Below are 16,869 nucleotides of genomic sequence, written 5' to 3'. Positions count from 1 at the left end.
GGATTTATGTTGGGAAATTTTTGTAAGAAACATAACAAACGGAAACATGTTGCTTGCATAAGTATTCAACCCCTGCACTGTGGAAGCTCCCACTTTACACAGATGAAATTGCCCTATTGAGGACACAATGACCTTACCATTGGCCTCCACCTGTGAACCATTAAAGTTGCTGCCACATTGTCAGGATAAAACCCCCACTGCTGAAGGATCATTGGTCAGGCTGTGGATCTGAAGGATAATGAAGACTAAAGAGCATTCTACAGAACAGAGATAATATAATACAAATGCATAGATTAGGGAAAGGGTACAAAATAATATCCAAGTGATTGGATATCCCAGTAAGCACAGCTGGATCAATAATCAGGAAGTGGAAGCTGCATCACACCACCCAGGCAATGCCCAAAAAAGGCTGCCCCTCAAAACTCAGCACTCAGACAAGAAGGAGACTTGTGAGAGAAGCCACAGAGAGACCAAGAATCACTTTGAAAGAGCTACAGAGTTCAGTGGCTGGGAGTGGAGTAATGGTGCACCCGTCAACCATATCATGAGCTCTGCACAACACTGGCCTGTATTGGAGGGTGGCAAGAAAGAAGCTGTTACTCAAAAAGTACCATCTGAAAGCACGTCTGCAGTTTGCCAGAAAGCATGACAGTTCCCCAGCTGAGATGTGAAAAAGGTCTGTGGTCATATGAGACCAAGATAGAGCTTTTTGGGCAAAACTCAAAGCGCTGTGTGTCATGCAAACCTAACACTGCCCATGCCTGAAGACATCCCTATAGTGAAGTATGGTGGTGGCAGCATCACGCTGTGGGGATGCTTCTCATCAGCAGGGACTGGGCATCTTGTTAAAACTGAAGAAAGAACGGATAGAGCAAAATGCAGGGAAATACAGCAAGAGAACCTGCTTCATTGTTATGTGCCTTCAAGTTGATTACGACTTACGGCAACCCTATGAATCAGGAACCTACAATAGCATCTGTTATAAACCACCCTGTTCAGATCTTATAAGTTCAGATCAGTGGCTTCCTTTATGGAATCAATCCATCTCTTTGTATTGGATTTAGTGATATAATGGCTGGTCTGTGACCGAAATAAAAATCATTCATTCATTCATTCAATCCATCTCGTTTGGCCTTCCTCTTCTTCTACTCCCATCTGTTTTCCCCAGCATTATTCTTTTCTAGTGAATCATGTCTTCTCATTATGTGTCTAAGGTATGATAACTTCAGTTTCATCATTTTAGCTTCTAGTGACAGTTCTGGTTTAATTTGTTCTAACACCCAATTATTTGTCTTTTTCGCAGTCCATGGTATGCGCAAAGCTCTCCTCCAATACCACATTTCAAATGAGTTGATTTTTCTCTTACCCGCTTTTTTCACTGTCCAACTTTCACATCCATACACAGAAATTGGGAATACCATGGTCTGAATGATCCTGACTTTAGTGTTCAGTGATACATCATTGCATCTGAGGAACTTTTCTAGGTCTCTCACAGCTGCCCTTGCCAGTCTTAGCCTTCTTCTAATTTCTTGCCTATTGTCTCCGTTTTGGCTAATGACTGTGCCAAGGTATTGATAATCCTTGACAAGTTCAATGTCCTCGTTGTCAACTTTAAATTTACATAAATCTTCTGTTGGCATTACTTTAGTTTTCTTGACATTCAGCTGTAGTCCTGCTTTTGTGCTTTCCTCTAACTTTTAACAGCATTCATTTCAAATCAGTATTAGTTTCTGCTATTAGTATGGTATGCATATCTTAAATTATTGATATAGATTAAACAAATAGGCTGATTGGGAACCAATAGGTTTCCCCATATTCTGTCCTTACAGTAGTCTCTTGTCCAGAGTATAGGTTGCGCATCAGGAGAATCAGATGTTGTGGCACCCCCACTTCTTTCAAAGCATTCCATAGTTTTTCATGATCTACATAATCAAAGGCTTTGCTGTAATCTAAAAAGCACAGGGTGATCTTTTCTTCTGAAATTCCTTGGTATGTTCCATTATCCAACCTATGTTTGCAATATGATCTCTGGTCCCTCTTCCTTTTCTAAATCCAGCTTGGACATCTAGCATTTCTCACTCCATATATGGTAAGAGCCTTTGTTGTAGAAGCTTGAGCATTACTTTACTTGCAAGGGATATTAAGGCAATAGTTCGATAATTATTGTATTCCCTGGGATCCCTTTTCTTTGGAATTCGAATATATATTGAATGCTTCCTGTCTGTTGGGTATTGTTTAGTTTTCCATATTTGTTGACAATTTCCCCCCAAAACCTGGACAGATTCAGTCTCAGTAACGTGTAGTAACTCTATTGGTATGCCATCTGATAATGTCTCTGACTTCAATCCATAGTTTTTCTGGGTCTCTGTCAACTAACTTTAAAGCCTCAAATCTGTTCCTTATTTGATCTTTATATTCTTCTGGGATGTTATTTAAATTATATTTTGGCATTATGATTGCTTTGCTGTTCTTCCTTAGCTTTACTCTGATTTTCGATATTACCAGTTCATGATCTGTACCACCATTTGGTGATGTCCACGTGTACAGTTGTCTTTTCGGTTGCTCAAAAAATGTGCTTGCAAGAAACCAATTATTGGCTTCACAGAATTCAATAAGTTTCTCCTGCTTCATTTCTATCCTCTAAGCCCCATTTCCCCACAATTTCTAGTTCTTCTCTGCTCCCTACTTTTGCATTCCAGTTCCCCATGATTATCAGCACATCTTGTTATGGTGTGTGAACAATTTCTTCCTGTAGTTCTGCATAAAATCTCTCCAACTCCTTCTGTGTTTGCTGTTGGAGCGTAGACTTGGGTGATGGTTAATAGGAACCTGCTTTAGTCCACTAAAAAACTGCAGCTTGGGAGGAAATTCACTTTTCAGCAGGACAATGATCCCAAGCACAAGGCCAAAGCAACATTTGAGTGGCGCAAGAACAAAAAGGTGAATGTCCTGCAGTGGCCCAGTCAAAGTCCTGATCTCAATCCCATTGAGAAACTGTGGTGCTCTTTGAAAATTGGGGTCCACAAGTAACACTGAACCAACCTGAATGACCTGGAGCGAATCTCCCATGAAGAATGGGCCAAAATCCCTCCAATACTGTGTGCAAAGTTGGTACATACCTACCCCAACAGACTTACTTAAAGCTGTTATTGCAGCGAAAGGTGGCTCTACCAAATATTAATGTGGGGTGGGTGGGTTCTGATATGTTTCTTACAAACATTTCCCAACATAAAACTAATGTCACCTTACAATAATTGATTTTAAGTTTCAGTGTTTCAGAATAAAATACCATACAGAATGAAACTACAATGTGCCACTTTTAATTCAGTAATATGAGAATATTGGTCAGGGATCCAATTACATTTGCAAGGCACTGTATATCCCAAACCTCTGCAGAAGTAAGATGCTTTCAAGGGTTTTTTTCCCCAAACGTTAAGAAGTTCACTGAATACTGTTCACTGGATAAAGGCATGTTTCCTTATGTTATTTGCTAGTTTGTGTGCGCTTTTGGAAGTTAGATATGATTTTTAAAATCAGTTTAGTACCAGACAAGTATATTTCCTAGTACTTGTAACTCAGGGGTTGGCAATTTGATTACCACTGAGGAATATACCGAAACACTTTGTGCCACATTCTAAAACTTATCTGTAAACCATGAAGACTACACACACACTTTCTTTTAAAAAATGAAATTCAGTATTAATAGAATTATGACAAGAAGCAATTGGATGGATCACAGTTGGGCTGTTGGGGCACAGACACTACACAGACAGTTACTGAAGGAACATCATAATGCTTTCTTAAGATGTCTCTTCATCAATAGAAGGACTTTTTTCAATGTACATGGTAAATCCTGTTTTGGTACCCTAAAGCATCTGCTCCACAACTTCCAATTTTTGTCTTTATGCATCTCTCTTTTTAAATGGTTGTCTTCTGTCCATTATTTTCTTTTTGTGATAAAGAAAACCTGTCAAAGTCAGCAAACTAGAATAAATTTCTATAAAGAATTTTCCAGAGAATTGTTTTATTGTACAATTAATGTGCAGTTGTTGTTACTCGGCTGTTGCAGTGGATCCTACTGTTTTTCACCCTGCAGGTAGTTCTGTTATATTTTCTAAGCATTTCAACTGTCATTTTGTTGCTGTGATTTCTGCATATCTACGCACATGCACTGAAATTCCTTATGTGCTGCTGCTAGTCAAAATACTGTGGACACTTACTGGCCAATGTCCATAGTATCACTAATGATAAAGGGCATTCACCCTACTCCTATGCGCACACCATTCTGAGCCTTAAAAAAAGCGGTGGCGGGGGGAAGAGAGCAGTCATGTAGCCTTTAAAAATGTGCCTAGAAAACCCCGACAAAACCACCAAGGTTCCTGCCTTATAAGCATCATTCCCCAACCACTGTATATACTTGGTGGATTTTTTTAAAGCAAAGATGTATATTTCCATCTCCAGCAGTAAGACGCATACCCCACTGCCCCTGCCAAGTGAACATTTTCATTACAATAAGGCACCATCCCCACAACCGTTGCAAAGACATTATCTAGTCAATGGATTGTGCTATTACTGCTCAACTGGGGCTAGCACTATTCAACAGCAAAAAAAAAATCAAAATCAAAATATTCTCACCGTCCACAATATTCTAAGTTACTCAGGGGATGAATTAAATAAGTAGTTTCACACAAAAAGGGGAACATATAAGCTCACTTCTTCTTTCCAGATCAGGCCAATTCAGATCTGGAGTACTGCAATACTTTTAGTCTACCTTGTAGATTGGGCCATGTTGCCCCCCAGTGGCGGGTGGCAGGTGGGCGGCGGCTGTGCTGGCTGCTGTTGCTGCATGCGATCCTGGAGGCTCCGTGCTTTTCGAATACAGATTTGCAGCTTCTTATCGACTAGAACTCTGCTGTGAGTGCTAGAGCTGGCATCATGCATGGCAAGTCTTAGTTTAGCTAAAAAGCAAAAGAAAACATAGCAGAAACAAAAACAAAACTGGGGGAGGGAGAGAAAAACAAAAGATGCAACGAAAACATAAAAAAGAACATGCAAACACTGCCACAGAAGAGTTCACAAGGATGCATCCGTTCCTATTAACGCACATTCAAGTTAGCTATGTGTCCAAACAGGTTAATCGAAACCGAAAAAATATGAAGCTCAGCAAAAATTATTTTTTAGGAAACCCCCTCTTCTCTGTGACATGGGTCAACCCTCTCATGCAAGTAATCATTTCATTTCAAATAGTCTTGTTTAGCTCCAAATAGTGAAATAATATTCTGTATGCTAATCTGGTCAGGATACGAAACCCAAGTTATAGCCAGTTGGGACACTTGCTAGCACAGTCTTTATGTATTTTGCCTACTTGTTTTCTTTAATCTATACGAGCAGACTTCTACAAAGAAATACTTTCAATCTTCCAAAGCCATGACATTATAAATCCAGTTTGTCTGCAACCTTGCCAACCAGCAAGAAGGGAATGGAGGGTGGGGAAGGAGAGTCAGCCAATCAAAAATATAACGTATCAAAATAAAGAAACGCAGCAGCACATGTTCCCAAAAATCACAGCACATATTTGTAAACTTATCAAAACGCTGATGCCTCCTCTTCATTCTCTACCTGAAATTTCAGTGAGTACACTATATGCACTCTCCTTTCTAGGATGATCAGGCAACTACATGCTGTACTTTGGGAATTTAAATCCTTTGAGAAACCAGTCTCTGAAATGGGGAAATTGTGTGTGGGGGGGGGGGGGAGGGGGGCTGGAAGGCAGGAGCTAGCATAATATAGCAGGCAGAATAGTTGGCATCAGATGAAACACATCTGTCCCTCTTTCTATTGCCTTATTTCAGAAGGAGCCACAATAAGAAAAGGGGTTGGGGAAATGCTGAAACTAAATTCCAGGAATGATAGCGCTCCAAAGGAAGATGCCTCCATGCACTTCTAAGACAGATACGTTTTCCCCAACTGTGATCAGTTTTACTATCCTAAGTGATATTAGATATTAGTAAACTGTAAAAAGCATAGTAAGCTGAAGCAATTAAGAATTACTTACATATAGCTTCATTACAGAGAGCCAAAGCTGCAGCACAGTCTCCCTTCTGATCTTGATGCAGTGACTCTTCAAAGACTGAATCTGCCTCCTGCACAGACCTCTCAAAGTCATCAGTCCTCCCTGCAAGGGGCAGCACTCTTCACTTTCATTGGCATTCTTTTCAGGCTTCCTTTCCCCCTTCACCTAAGCAAAAAAAAACCCCTCCCTAACACAGAGCAATTTTAGCTCTGCAACATTTCAAATAGCAGGCCCTTCTCAGGTTCACAAGTGCAGCAGATAGAGAGAAGGCTGTGGGTCAAATACAGTGCAGTTATCCAGGGATTTAGAAGGAAGTATCATTAGTATGCTGATGACAGCCAACTCTAATCTTACTTTTCATCTAACACATGGAAGGTGGTGGATGTGCTAAATATGGGGTGTAGCAGCAGTAATGGATTAGATAAGGACTAATAAACTGATGCTCAGTCTAGACAAGGTGGATTTTTTTGTTCAACCTGTTCTGGATGGGGTTCTTCTTCCCCTAAAGGACCAAGTTCACAGTTCAGAAGTGTAGTCAATTTCAGCACTGACCTTAAATGTCCAAGTGGCATAAAGTACCTTTCATTAGTTAAGGCTGGTGCACCAGCTCCTCTACTGTGATAACTTAGTCACTGTCATCTATGCACATCCAAATTATACTGCAATATATTACATGTGGGGCTCCCCTTGAAGGCTATTCAGAATCTACAACTGTTTCAAAATGCAGTGACAAGGGCACTATCCAGAACTGATTGTTCAGAAAATATCTTCAGAGTTTTAAAAATAGCTTCACTAAGCTCTGTGTCCATTTCAAATCACTATTCAAAGTGCTAGTTTTAACTTTTAAGGCTATATTGTTTGAGTACCTGAGGGTCAGCCTTCCTTTACATACTGCTGCACATTCCTTAAGATTGCATCAGAGTCCCTACTTCAGTTGCCCCCACCATCAGATGAAGCAGATGTTGATTGAGGAAATGTTTTTCAAAGGTAGTGCCCAAACTGTGAGATGTTATTTATTTAGCAAATTTATGTCCTGCTTTTTGATTAGAGTCCCCAAAGTGGCTTACAACGTTTATAAAAATACAATGGCTAAACTAGCACTGGTCACCTTGGCCCTAAATCAGTATGTTTTTAGCATTTGCTTAAGCATTTTAATTTGTTTTAGCGCCACAGTGGCTTTTTAATGTTATTTTGCTGTTGTGTTACTTATTCTCAATTATACTGGCTGTTTTATTTGTTTTATTATCTCTTTTTCTGTAAGCTGCTTTGATAAACTTTATTTAAAAGTGAATTAAAAACAACCTAAATAACAAAGCTGATCTCAAGAATTCTCTCTCCCTCATTTACATCAACAGAAACAAAGCAAAACTTGGCATTCTGGTCTACATTTAATTAGGCATTTGATTCATGACCTCACAGATTCAAGGATTTGGTTAAGGGTAACGTAATTTTACTGAATGACGTTCCTCATTCATAAATAATTGCTTACTATGATGTTACAATACTGAAAATATTTATTCTTGGGAAAGTTATTTATTGGACTGGAAAAATTGCAAACAAACCTCTGTACTGTAGCAGAGAGAAAAAGCGTGAGAATAAGAGGTGTCACAAAACATGCTCTTTCTAGGGGGAAATTTGTGTATTTGTCCCTCATATGTCCAAGATACAGTACCTGCTTTTCTCCTATTTAGATTCTTAGATATTACAACATCTTGGTGTAATTCATCCAGTTCACTCTTGGAAATAGTCCCAATATAATAATATTTTTTACTCAGCTCCCTTGGGGATTCTTTGGGGTCAAATGGCAGGATAGAAATAAAATCAATAAACATAAAGACTTCCTTTTTGTACTCAAACATGCCTCATAAACCCTGGAAGTATGTGTGCAACTGTTACAGAAGCTACAGTGTAGCCCCCAAAGGAGTGTGAAGTGATCTTTCCAGTAAGCCATTCACACTCCATTTATCATCCTAGACACAGTCAGATCAGTCAACCCTAACCCTACCACCTCTCTGCAAGATGGATAGCCTGCCGATACACGTTACCCTGGTTCTGCAGTTCATCCAGATCCATGAACCTGCTTGGGCGGGGATTAAAGCCCGTTGCTGCCTCCAGTTCCTTTTCCCGTTTCCTTCGGAGTTCTTGCTCCTGGGCTCTCCTTGCCACTTCTTCTTGTAATTCATCTAGTTCACTCTTAGAAGTGACAAGCACCTCCCCACCTTGAGAAAAAGAGAATGTTAAGAACACCACATTCTGTTAATGAACACACTATTTACTTACTAGGGTTTTTTTTCCCATTTGCTCTGTCTTCTTAAATCTACTGAAACTTACAGAAAGCTAGAAAGCTCCAAGAACTGTAAGGATTTGGGGATGGAAAATAACACCTTACCATTACCAGCGGAGTGCTTGTTCTTTGTCCAGCAACTAGAGGTTGACGTAGATTCTACTTCCAAGATGCTGCTGCTATGTGATTTGGGAATGTTACGCCAGGCAGGAACAAAACCTCCAGGTCGCTTTATATGAGAATCTCTTTTAACAGAAGAAAGACAAGGTTATTCTAATATGAACTATATCGGTCACTTTATTTGTGAACAAGAAGGGAGACAATGCACCCTAATGTTTCCTTTGAAAATGTTAAGAAATAGGGAGCATTAAATGTATACTAGCTCCAGGTAGCATAACATATCAACAAACCTTAGAAAGATGGCAGAAACTATTGTTCTAAAAACCTGCAGATAGTATAAATTTAATGCTCTCAGTTCCTTAATACTTTCGAAGGGAACAACATTGCACACTACTTTCTCTCTTGGACCCAATTTCCTTCTAGCAGCATTAACTGGTGCAAGCTAAAGTTTAACATGAGCAGATATCTTATTAAGAGTGAATGCTAATCAGGTTTCTTTTAACCATGATTTTGAAACCAGACCATAAAGCAGGCATGAGGTGAGCCTTTCAAGCGAGGGCATTCCACAGCTAGAGTGCTACTACCAGGAAGGTCCACTCCCTGGTAGCCACCTACCCATCCCGCTTTACTTGTTAGTTAGAGGCACCTGAAGCAGTGGCTCAGAAAAGGGTTCAAGGTTTGGGTAAGTATATGTGGGAGAAGGCTATTTTTCAGGAATCCCAATCCATTAAGGACTTCAAACGTCAAAACCAGAACTTTGAATTGGGCACAGAGATGGACTGGAACCTCTCTACTCTACAGAAAACCTGTAGGTTTTTAGACTTGAAAGGAAGGAAGGAAGGAAGGAAGAACTAAACACTATATCATAACACTATAAAGCCACTAGCTTATGGTTTGTAGAGTAACAACCCCATGAATGACTAATATTAGTCCATATGAGCCCACAAAGATCTCACATGTACAAGGAAAGTGGAAAAACATTGGCCACTTTTAGAGATTACCTGTGGCAGTGCCACAGCTACAGGAAGAAGCTTCCTAAGCCCTTAAAAACCTGTCATATGAGTATGTAATCTAAGAAGAAGTAGAGTTTTACTTGTGATAAAAAAAACCTAGGAGTGTGTAGTCACCTCTTAGTTCAGGGTTTACATTAATTTTGAATGTAATCATTTAAAAATATTTACATGAAGACAAATCAGGATGATTAATTCTCAGATTTTTAGAGAAATCTTAGCTATGTGAGTGAGATGGCTTTTATGAGAAAACGTCTTCTGGGTGCCAGATTTTCAAAAGGTCAGATTTTAATACTTTCCTCAATGTTAATTAACATCTGAACAGAAAAGAAAAGCACCCTAAATATGAAGGCTATGGAACTAACCTATATTTTATATTTGGCATTCTGGCTCCTCAGGAGAACCCCCAAATGCACTCCTATAGACCAGACTAAAATAGAGAACAAGACGCTGAAAGCACTGTTATTTTGTTTACTTACAATGCCATACTGAATTTATGTTTTATCTTAAACTTTGATGTCCTAAGCTCAGTTTATATATTAGCATCTTAACATGTACAGAAGTCTCCCAGAGCCTCCTGCTCCAGGCAAGAAGAGAGCCACTACTGACAATTCTATCCTCCAGCAGCACTATTTTCTTACAGAGAGAAACAAGGAAGTCACTCCCCAGCTGTTATCATTCATTGATACCTTTAATATCAGTGGCTCTTGCCTGCAGTCAAAGAGAATTAGGAAGGCAAACCGTTTGGGACTTCCTTGTCTCTCTTTGTAACAGTCAATGAGACTCTGCTGACAGGTGAAGATACAGTGGTGCCTGCTCTCCCCCTGCCTGAGGAATGGGGCAAAACTAGTGTTGATAAATAGCTCTTCAGTGCATGCACCCGTAGCAGGTGTCAAAACCAATAGCCACTTTGTGTACATTTTTAATTCATTCCAATTCATAGACCATCTCCCTGTGTGAGCTCCCAAGGTGATTAGCAGTGAAATCATGTGGTGATTTATTAAGAGGATAATGTATGAACTGAACTTTAGAACAATATAACATTAAAATAGATACATTTTTATGAAACCTACCTGGAGGTGCTAGAGCTCTCTGATAAAGGCATGTCCAGGCTGACTGGGCTGTTGCTATTGCGTTCACTACTTTCATAGCCAGATTCCATCCTTTGAATCAAACGAGGTTGTTGATCCATCATATAGTGTGCACCCCGACCGAGAGACCAGTGCTTGTACCTGTTTGGTTGGTTTGGTCTTGTTTGAGAGGTTGGCTCCTTTAGCTCATCTTCCATAAATTCTTTACCTGATAAGATAAAAGAACATGAAAGAAGAGTTAAATTTTATTGTGTCACACTCTAGAGACAGGAGTTTGGCTTCCTAAAGACAGGTTGCTTATTTGTTTTTTCAGTGGTCATCTGTGCACTCAAGACTGAAAGGATCTAGAACCTTAGCCAGGGAAACAACAATTACTCTTCTCTCCCAGAAAGGTGAGGAACCTATGGGTAAAGAGGAACTTTAGGATCTTTCTAATCAGTTCTTTCTAACCGCCACCAGGATAGAGTAAGAAGCACAGATGACCACTTAAAGAACATCAGTGGCAATCTAGTCTTTCTTCTTTGTCACACTAGCTTTTCAGAGATACGTCATCCTCTTGACTTTGCCTTTCAGTTTCCTTTTTACCAATCCCCTCATTTTTGAGAAGCTTCCTCTTTAGAAGTCAAATGTGACTATGGTGGATTTTCCTGGCAATTGCCCACTAACATATATGCTGAATTTCATAGCACCATAGTCACTATTCCTAATTAGTTCAACAAGACTTACATCTTGTAGCAGGTCCTGGGTACCACTTAAGTTTAAGTCCTAGGACACTCCATGACCAACTGTTCCAGTCATTTAGGGTATCCAGAAATTTTACTTCTTTGCAGTGACTGGAACATCCAAGCACCTAAGTCTAGTTGAGGGTAATACAAGTGGCCCATTACTACGGCACTTCCTCATTTGGATTCTTCGGGGGGGGGGAGCAGCTGGGGGAGAAAGGGTTAACCTTCCCCATATGCTTCCACCCCCCAAATATCTCTTCCCCCCCATTTTATGACTGGAGATTTCCTCCCAAAGCCTTTGGAAGTACTATTTTCCCTGGGGAGGGAAGGGGAGAAAGGGAGGAGAGAAAGAAAAGGATGCCCCCCTGCTAGCTCTGGCATTATCCACTATTGGCATTGGTCTCACTCACCAACGACTGTGATCTTGCTCACCCACAGTATCTTGAGAGAATGCCACACTTGACATAAAAAAGGTTCCTCACCCACGTTCTGTAACAGGGATGGGAAACCTATGGCCCTCCTGATGTTGCTGGACTACCATTATCACCCCTGATAATTTACTACAGTTACTGAAGCTGCTGGGCACTGTAGTCCATTATCATCATCTGATGGGCTGTAAGCTCCCCATCCCTGCTACAGGTTCCCTAAGACATTCAATTATTAAGCTGGATAAAAAATAATGCTTTTAAAATCAGGTTGTTTTTTTAAAATCAGGTTGTTTTTTTAAAATCAGGTTTCTTGAAAAGATTTAAATTGCGTTTTAAATAAAAGTTTCATTAAATGCGTTTAAATAAATAGCTTTCAATTAAATCTGACTTTAATACAAACCAGCATGATAAGTAATTTTGCCCTTAATAGGCTGTCTAGTCGCTGCCAGAAACTATAAATTGCCCCTATGCAACCAGAATGAAGCAAACACACAAACAAAAAAATCTTTGGATACGTTCAGTTCAGTTGTGAATTAACTCTCATCAATTATCAAAGCAATATTTTCATGCCAGAAGCCTCCTGTATTGTTTTGTAAAGAGTGCTGCTTCTTATTATCCTGTTTGTGCAGATCAATACCTAGCGTCTTAAGATCATGAGTTAGTGGTGTGTGCTCTGCAAGTGTGGACACTGTCTGTTGTAAATCAAGAGCTACGTCCCAAAACAATACAGTAAACAATTATGAAAAAATGCTTGTTTTGGCAAAGAAACAACAGTGAGGAAAACATCTTAATCGGTTATTACATACATGGATTGAAAGTGGGACCAAGACAGGTCACCACAGCTGTTGTGCCACTGATCTATCTGGGTGACCTTTTTGCTGTTATTGTATGCTTAGTAACTACGTGATCTCAGCCTTATCTATAAAAAAAGCAGTGCACAGTATGTTTTCTAAAACACTACAAAGCTAAAAATTCCAGAAATTTGGAGAGTACCCTCTGAGTTTGCATGATGGCTCTGTTCATTTTTAAATCAATTTCTATGCTTATAGTAATTAATTGGTATAAACTTTTATTTAGGAAGTATCTAAATAAATGAATTTTTAAAACTTAGAACCAATGATTTAAACAGATGATTGGTGATATAAATTAAGAACATAAGAACATAAGAAGAGCCTGCTGGATCAGGCCAGTGGCCCATCTAGTCCAGCATCCTGTTCTCACAGTGGCCAACCAGGTGCCTGGGGGAAGCCCGCAAGCAGGACCCGAGTGGAAGAACACTCTCCCCTCCTGAGGCTTCCGGCAACTGGTTTTCAGAAGCATGCTGCCTCTGACTAGGGTGGCAGAGCACAGCCATCACAGCTAGTAGCCATTGATAGCCCTGTCCTCCATGAATTTGTCTAATCTTCTTTTAAAGCCATCCAAGCTGGTGGCCATTACTGCATCTTGTGGGAGCAAATTCCATAGTTTAACTATGCGCTGAGTAAAGAAGTACTTCCTTTTGTCTGTCCTGAATCTTCCAACATTCAGCTTCTTTGAATGTCCACGAGTTCTAGTATTATGAGAGAGGGAGAAGAACTTTTCTCTATCCACTTTCTCAATGCCATGCATAGTTTTATACACTTCTATCATGTCTCTCTGACCCGCCTTTTCTCTAAACTAAAAAGCCCCAAATGCTGCAACCTTTCCTCGTAAGGGAGTCGCTCCATCCCCTTGATCATTCTGGTTGCCCTCTTCTGAACCTTTTCCAACTCTAGAATATCCTTTTTGAGATGAGGCGACCAGAACTGTACACAGTATTCCAAATGCGGCCGCACCATAGATTTATACAACAGCATTATGATATCGGCTGTTTTATTTTCAATACCTTTCCTAATTATCGCTAGCATGGAATTTGCCTTTTTCACAGCTGCCGCACACTGGGTCGACATTTTCATCGTGCTGTCCACTACAACCCCGAGGTCTCTCTCCTGGTTGGTCACCGCCAGTTCAGACCCCATGAGCGTATATGTGAAATCAAGATTTTTTGCTCCAATATGCATAATTTTACACTTGTTTATATTGAATTGCATTTGCCATTTTTCCGTCCATTCACTCAGTTTGGAGAGGTCTTTTTGGAGCTCTTCGCAATCCCTTTTTGTTTTAACAACCCTGAACAATTTAGTGTCATCAGCAAACTTGGCCACTTCACTGCTCACTCCTAATTCTAGGTCATTAATGAACAAGTTGAAAAGTACAGGTCCCAATACCGATCCTTGAGGGACTCCACTTTCTACAGCCCTCCATTGGGAGAACTGTCCGTTTATTCCTACTCTCTGCTTTCTGCTTCTTAACCAATTCCTTATCCACAAGAGGACCTCTCCTCTTATTCCATGACTGCTAAGCTTCCTCAGAAGCCTTTGGTGAGGTACCTTGTCAAACGCTTTTTGAAAGTCTAAGTACACTATGTCCACTGGATCACCTCTATCTATATGCTTGTTGACACTCTCAAAGAATTCTAATAGGTTACTGAGACAGGACTTTCCCTTGCAGAAGCCATGCTGGCTCTATTTCAGCAAGGCTTGTTCTTCTATGTGCTTAGTTAATCTAGCTTTAATAATACTTTCTACCAGTTTTCCAGGGACAGAAGTTAAGCTAACTGGCCTGTAATTTCCGGGATCCCCTCTGGATCCCTTTTTGAAGATTGGCGTTACATTTGCCACTTTCCAGTCCTCAGGCACGGAGGAGGACCCCAGGGACAAGTTACATATTTTAGTTAGCAGATCAGCAATTTCACATTTGAGTTCTTTGAGAACTCTCGGGTGGATGCCATCCGGGCCCGGTGATTTGTCAGTTTTTATATTGTCCATTAAGCTTAGAACTTCCTCTCTCGTTACCACTATTTGTCTCAGTTCCTCAGAATCCCTTCCTGCAAATGTTAGTTCAGGTTCAGGGATCTGCCCTATATCTTCCACTGTGAAGACAGATGCAAAGAATTCATTTAGCTTCTCTGCAATCTCCTTATCGTTCTTTAGTACACCTTTGACTCCCTTATCATCCAAGGGTCCAATCGCCTCCCTAGATGGTCTCCTGCTTTGAATGTATTTATAGAATTTTTTGTTGTTGGTTTTTATGTCCTTAGCAATGTGCTCCTCAAATTCTTTTTTAGCATCCCTTATTGTCTTCTTGCATTTCTTTTGCCAGAGTTTGTGTGTCTTTTATTTTCTTCATTCGGACAAGACTTCCATTTTCTGAAGGAAGACATTTTGCCTCTAAGAGCTTCCTTGACTTTGCTCGTTAACCATGCTGGCATCTTCTTGGCCCTGGCGGTACCTTTTCTGATCTGCGGTATGCACTCCAGTTGAGCTTCTAATGTAGTGTTTTTAAACAACTTCCAAGCATTTTCGAGTGATGTGACCCTCTGGACTTTGTTTTTCAGCTTTCTTTTTACCAATCCCCTCATTTTTGTGAAGTTTCCTCTTTTGAAGTCAAATGTGACTGTGTTGGATTTTCTTCGCAATTGGCCATTTACATGTATGTTTAATTTAATAGCACTATGGTCACTGCTCCCAATCGGTTTGACAACACTTACATCTCGCACTAGGTCCCGGTCCCCACTGAGGATTAAGGCGAGGTTTGCCGTCCCTCTGATCGGTTCCATGACCAACTTGTCTAGGGAATAGTCATTTAGAATATCTAGAAATCTTGCTTCTTTGTCATGACTGGAACACAGGCAATACCTGCAGTCTGTCTCAAAGATGCTGCTGCTATGTGATTTGGGAATGTTACGCCAGGCAGGGATCGTTTCCCTCTTCCTCAGCTGGATGCTCTCCTTCCCCGAGACCATCGTTCTCCATGATAGCAGGAGAGCTATCATCGTTGGAGTGGGACACAGCTATAACGTCCCTGAAGGCCTCCTCCACACACCTCTCTGCCTCTCTCAGCTTTTCCAGGTCCGCCACCTTGGCCTCAAGGAAATGAAGTCGTTCCCGGAGAGCCAGGAGCTCATTGCACCGAGAGCATACCCACGACTTCTGTCCAACAGGCAGATAGTCGTACATGCTGCAGGCGGTGCAAAACACTGGAAAGCCCCCACACCCCTGCTGGCTTCTTACCTGCATAGTTTTGTTTAAGGTTTATTACGTCAACGGGTTGGAGACTGTGGTTTAGTTGAGGTCAGGGAACAGACGGGCAGAGTGGGGGGCCCTGGCCTCCTCGCCCTGCTGCCGAACTCGCTCTGCTGCTTAACTCGCCTTGACGCTTCGTCAGCTGGGGCTCCCTCTAGCTCGTGGAGCAGGCTCCCTCGCTAGGGTGCTCTGACTTTATATGTGTGGCTGGTTCCTCCCAGCTACTGCTGCCAGCCAGTGATGTGTTACTTGAGGCTGATGGCTATCAGCTGGGGCTTAACTCTTTAGTATTCTCTCAGGCTTCCTTCCTGAGCGAGGGGCGGGGCTGTTTAAGCTTTTGGCTGCTTTTAATCTCAGCAAGGGGCTGCGCCTTCCAGGCAAGTCTTTTGTGTTTGTTGTTTTCCCACCTAGAACAGCCTGACCTTTCTTTAACCTAGGGAAACAGAGCTTGTGGTTGTGTTTCAGGAAGGCTGAAGCTGCCCTTTTTAGCAAGGACTGAGCTGACTCTCTCCCTGTATGTATCGGTGGCATTTCCTTTTCCCCCTTCTCTCTGACTGGAATTTAGCCTTGTTTACAGTGTCCCCTGAAGCTTTCCTGCTAGGGTGGTGTTGAAAACTAGCTTTCTATAGGCTTCCTTCTCCTAGGATCTGTCTCCTAAGATATAGGTTCTTTCAGGATTTGGCTCCTAGCTCAGGGTGACCTTGGGCTGCCCTTATTACTTATTGCTCTGAGCTGTTTTACTTCAATTAAATAATGGAATAAATGGGAGCTACTTACCCTCTTTTCGCTCTGCTGCTTAACTCGCCTTGACGCTTTGTCAGCTGGGGCCTTGACGCTTCGTCAGCTGGGGCTCCCTCTAGCTCGTGGAGCAGGCTAGATTCCTTTAATATACCTACATAGGTGTCCATCTTCCCAATTCTATTATTTTCCACTACCTACTCCTCATCTGATTGTTGCATCATTAAACAGCCTCATTTATCCATACTAAATCCAGACATTCCTCTTTCACTCATACATAGTAATTTGGAAGCCTTT

At 41.1% G+C, this 16,869-nt stretch overlaps 1 protein-coding gene across 6 annotated transcripts in view; it reads right to left on the bottom strand.

Moving 5' to 3' along the window:
- Positions 1-16,869, bottom strand: part of USP54 (ubiquitin specific peptidase 54) — a 172,730-nt gene that overhangs the window by 22,745 nt on the left and 133,116 nt on the right. For all 6 annotated transcript variants that reach the window (XM_061634613.1, XM_061634615.1, XM_061634614.1 and 3 more), the window contains exons 14-18: positions 10,561-10,786; positions 8,463-8,602; positions 8,119-8,292; positions 6,056-6,175; positions 4,772-4,958 (exon numbers count right to left, since the gene is read on the bottom strand). In XM_061634613.1, the coding sequence (XP_061490597.1) occupies positions 4,772-4,958; positions 6,056-6,175; positions 8,119-8,292; positions 8,463-8,602; positions 10,561-10,786 (847 nt within the window). The remainder of the gene's footprint in view (positions 1-4,771; positions 4,959-6,055; positions 6,176-8,118; positions 8,293-8,462; positions 8,603-10,560; positions 10,787-16,869) is intronic.

This window comes from Rhineura floridana, chromosome 7 (genome assembly GCF_030035675.1).
Source record: "Rhineura floridana isolate rRhiFlo1 chromosome 7, rRhiFlo1.hap2, whole genome shotgun sequence".
In the NCBI taxonomy this organism is placed as follows: domain Eukaryota; kingdom Metazoa; phylum Chordata; class Lepidosauria; order Squamata; family Rhineuridae; genus Rhineura; species Rhineura floridana.
The sequence above is the reverse complement of the archived record's forward strand: the minus strand, read 5'-3'. Positions and strand labels throughout refer to the sequence as shown.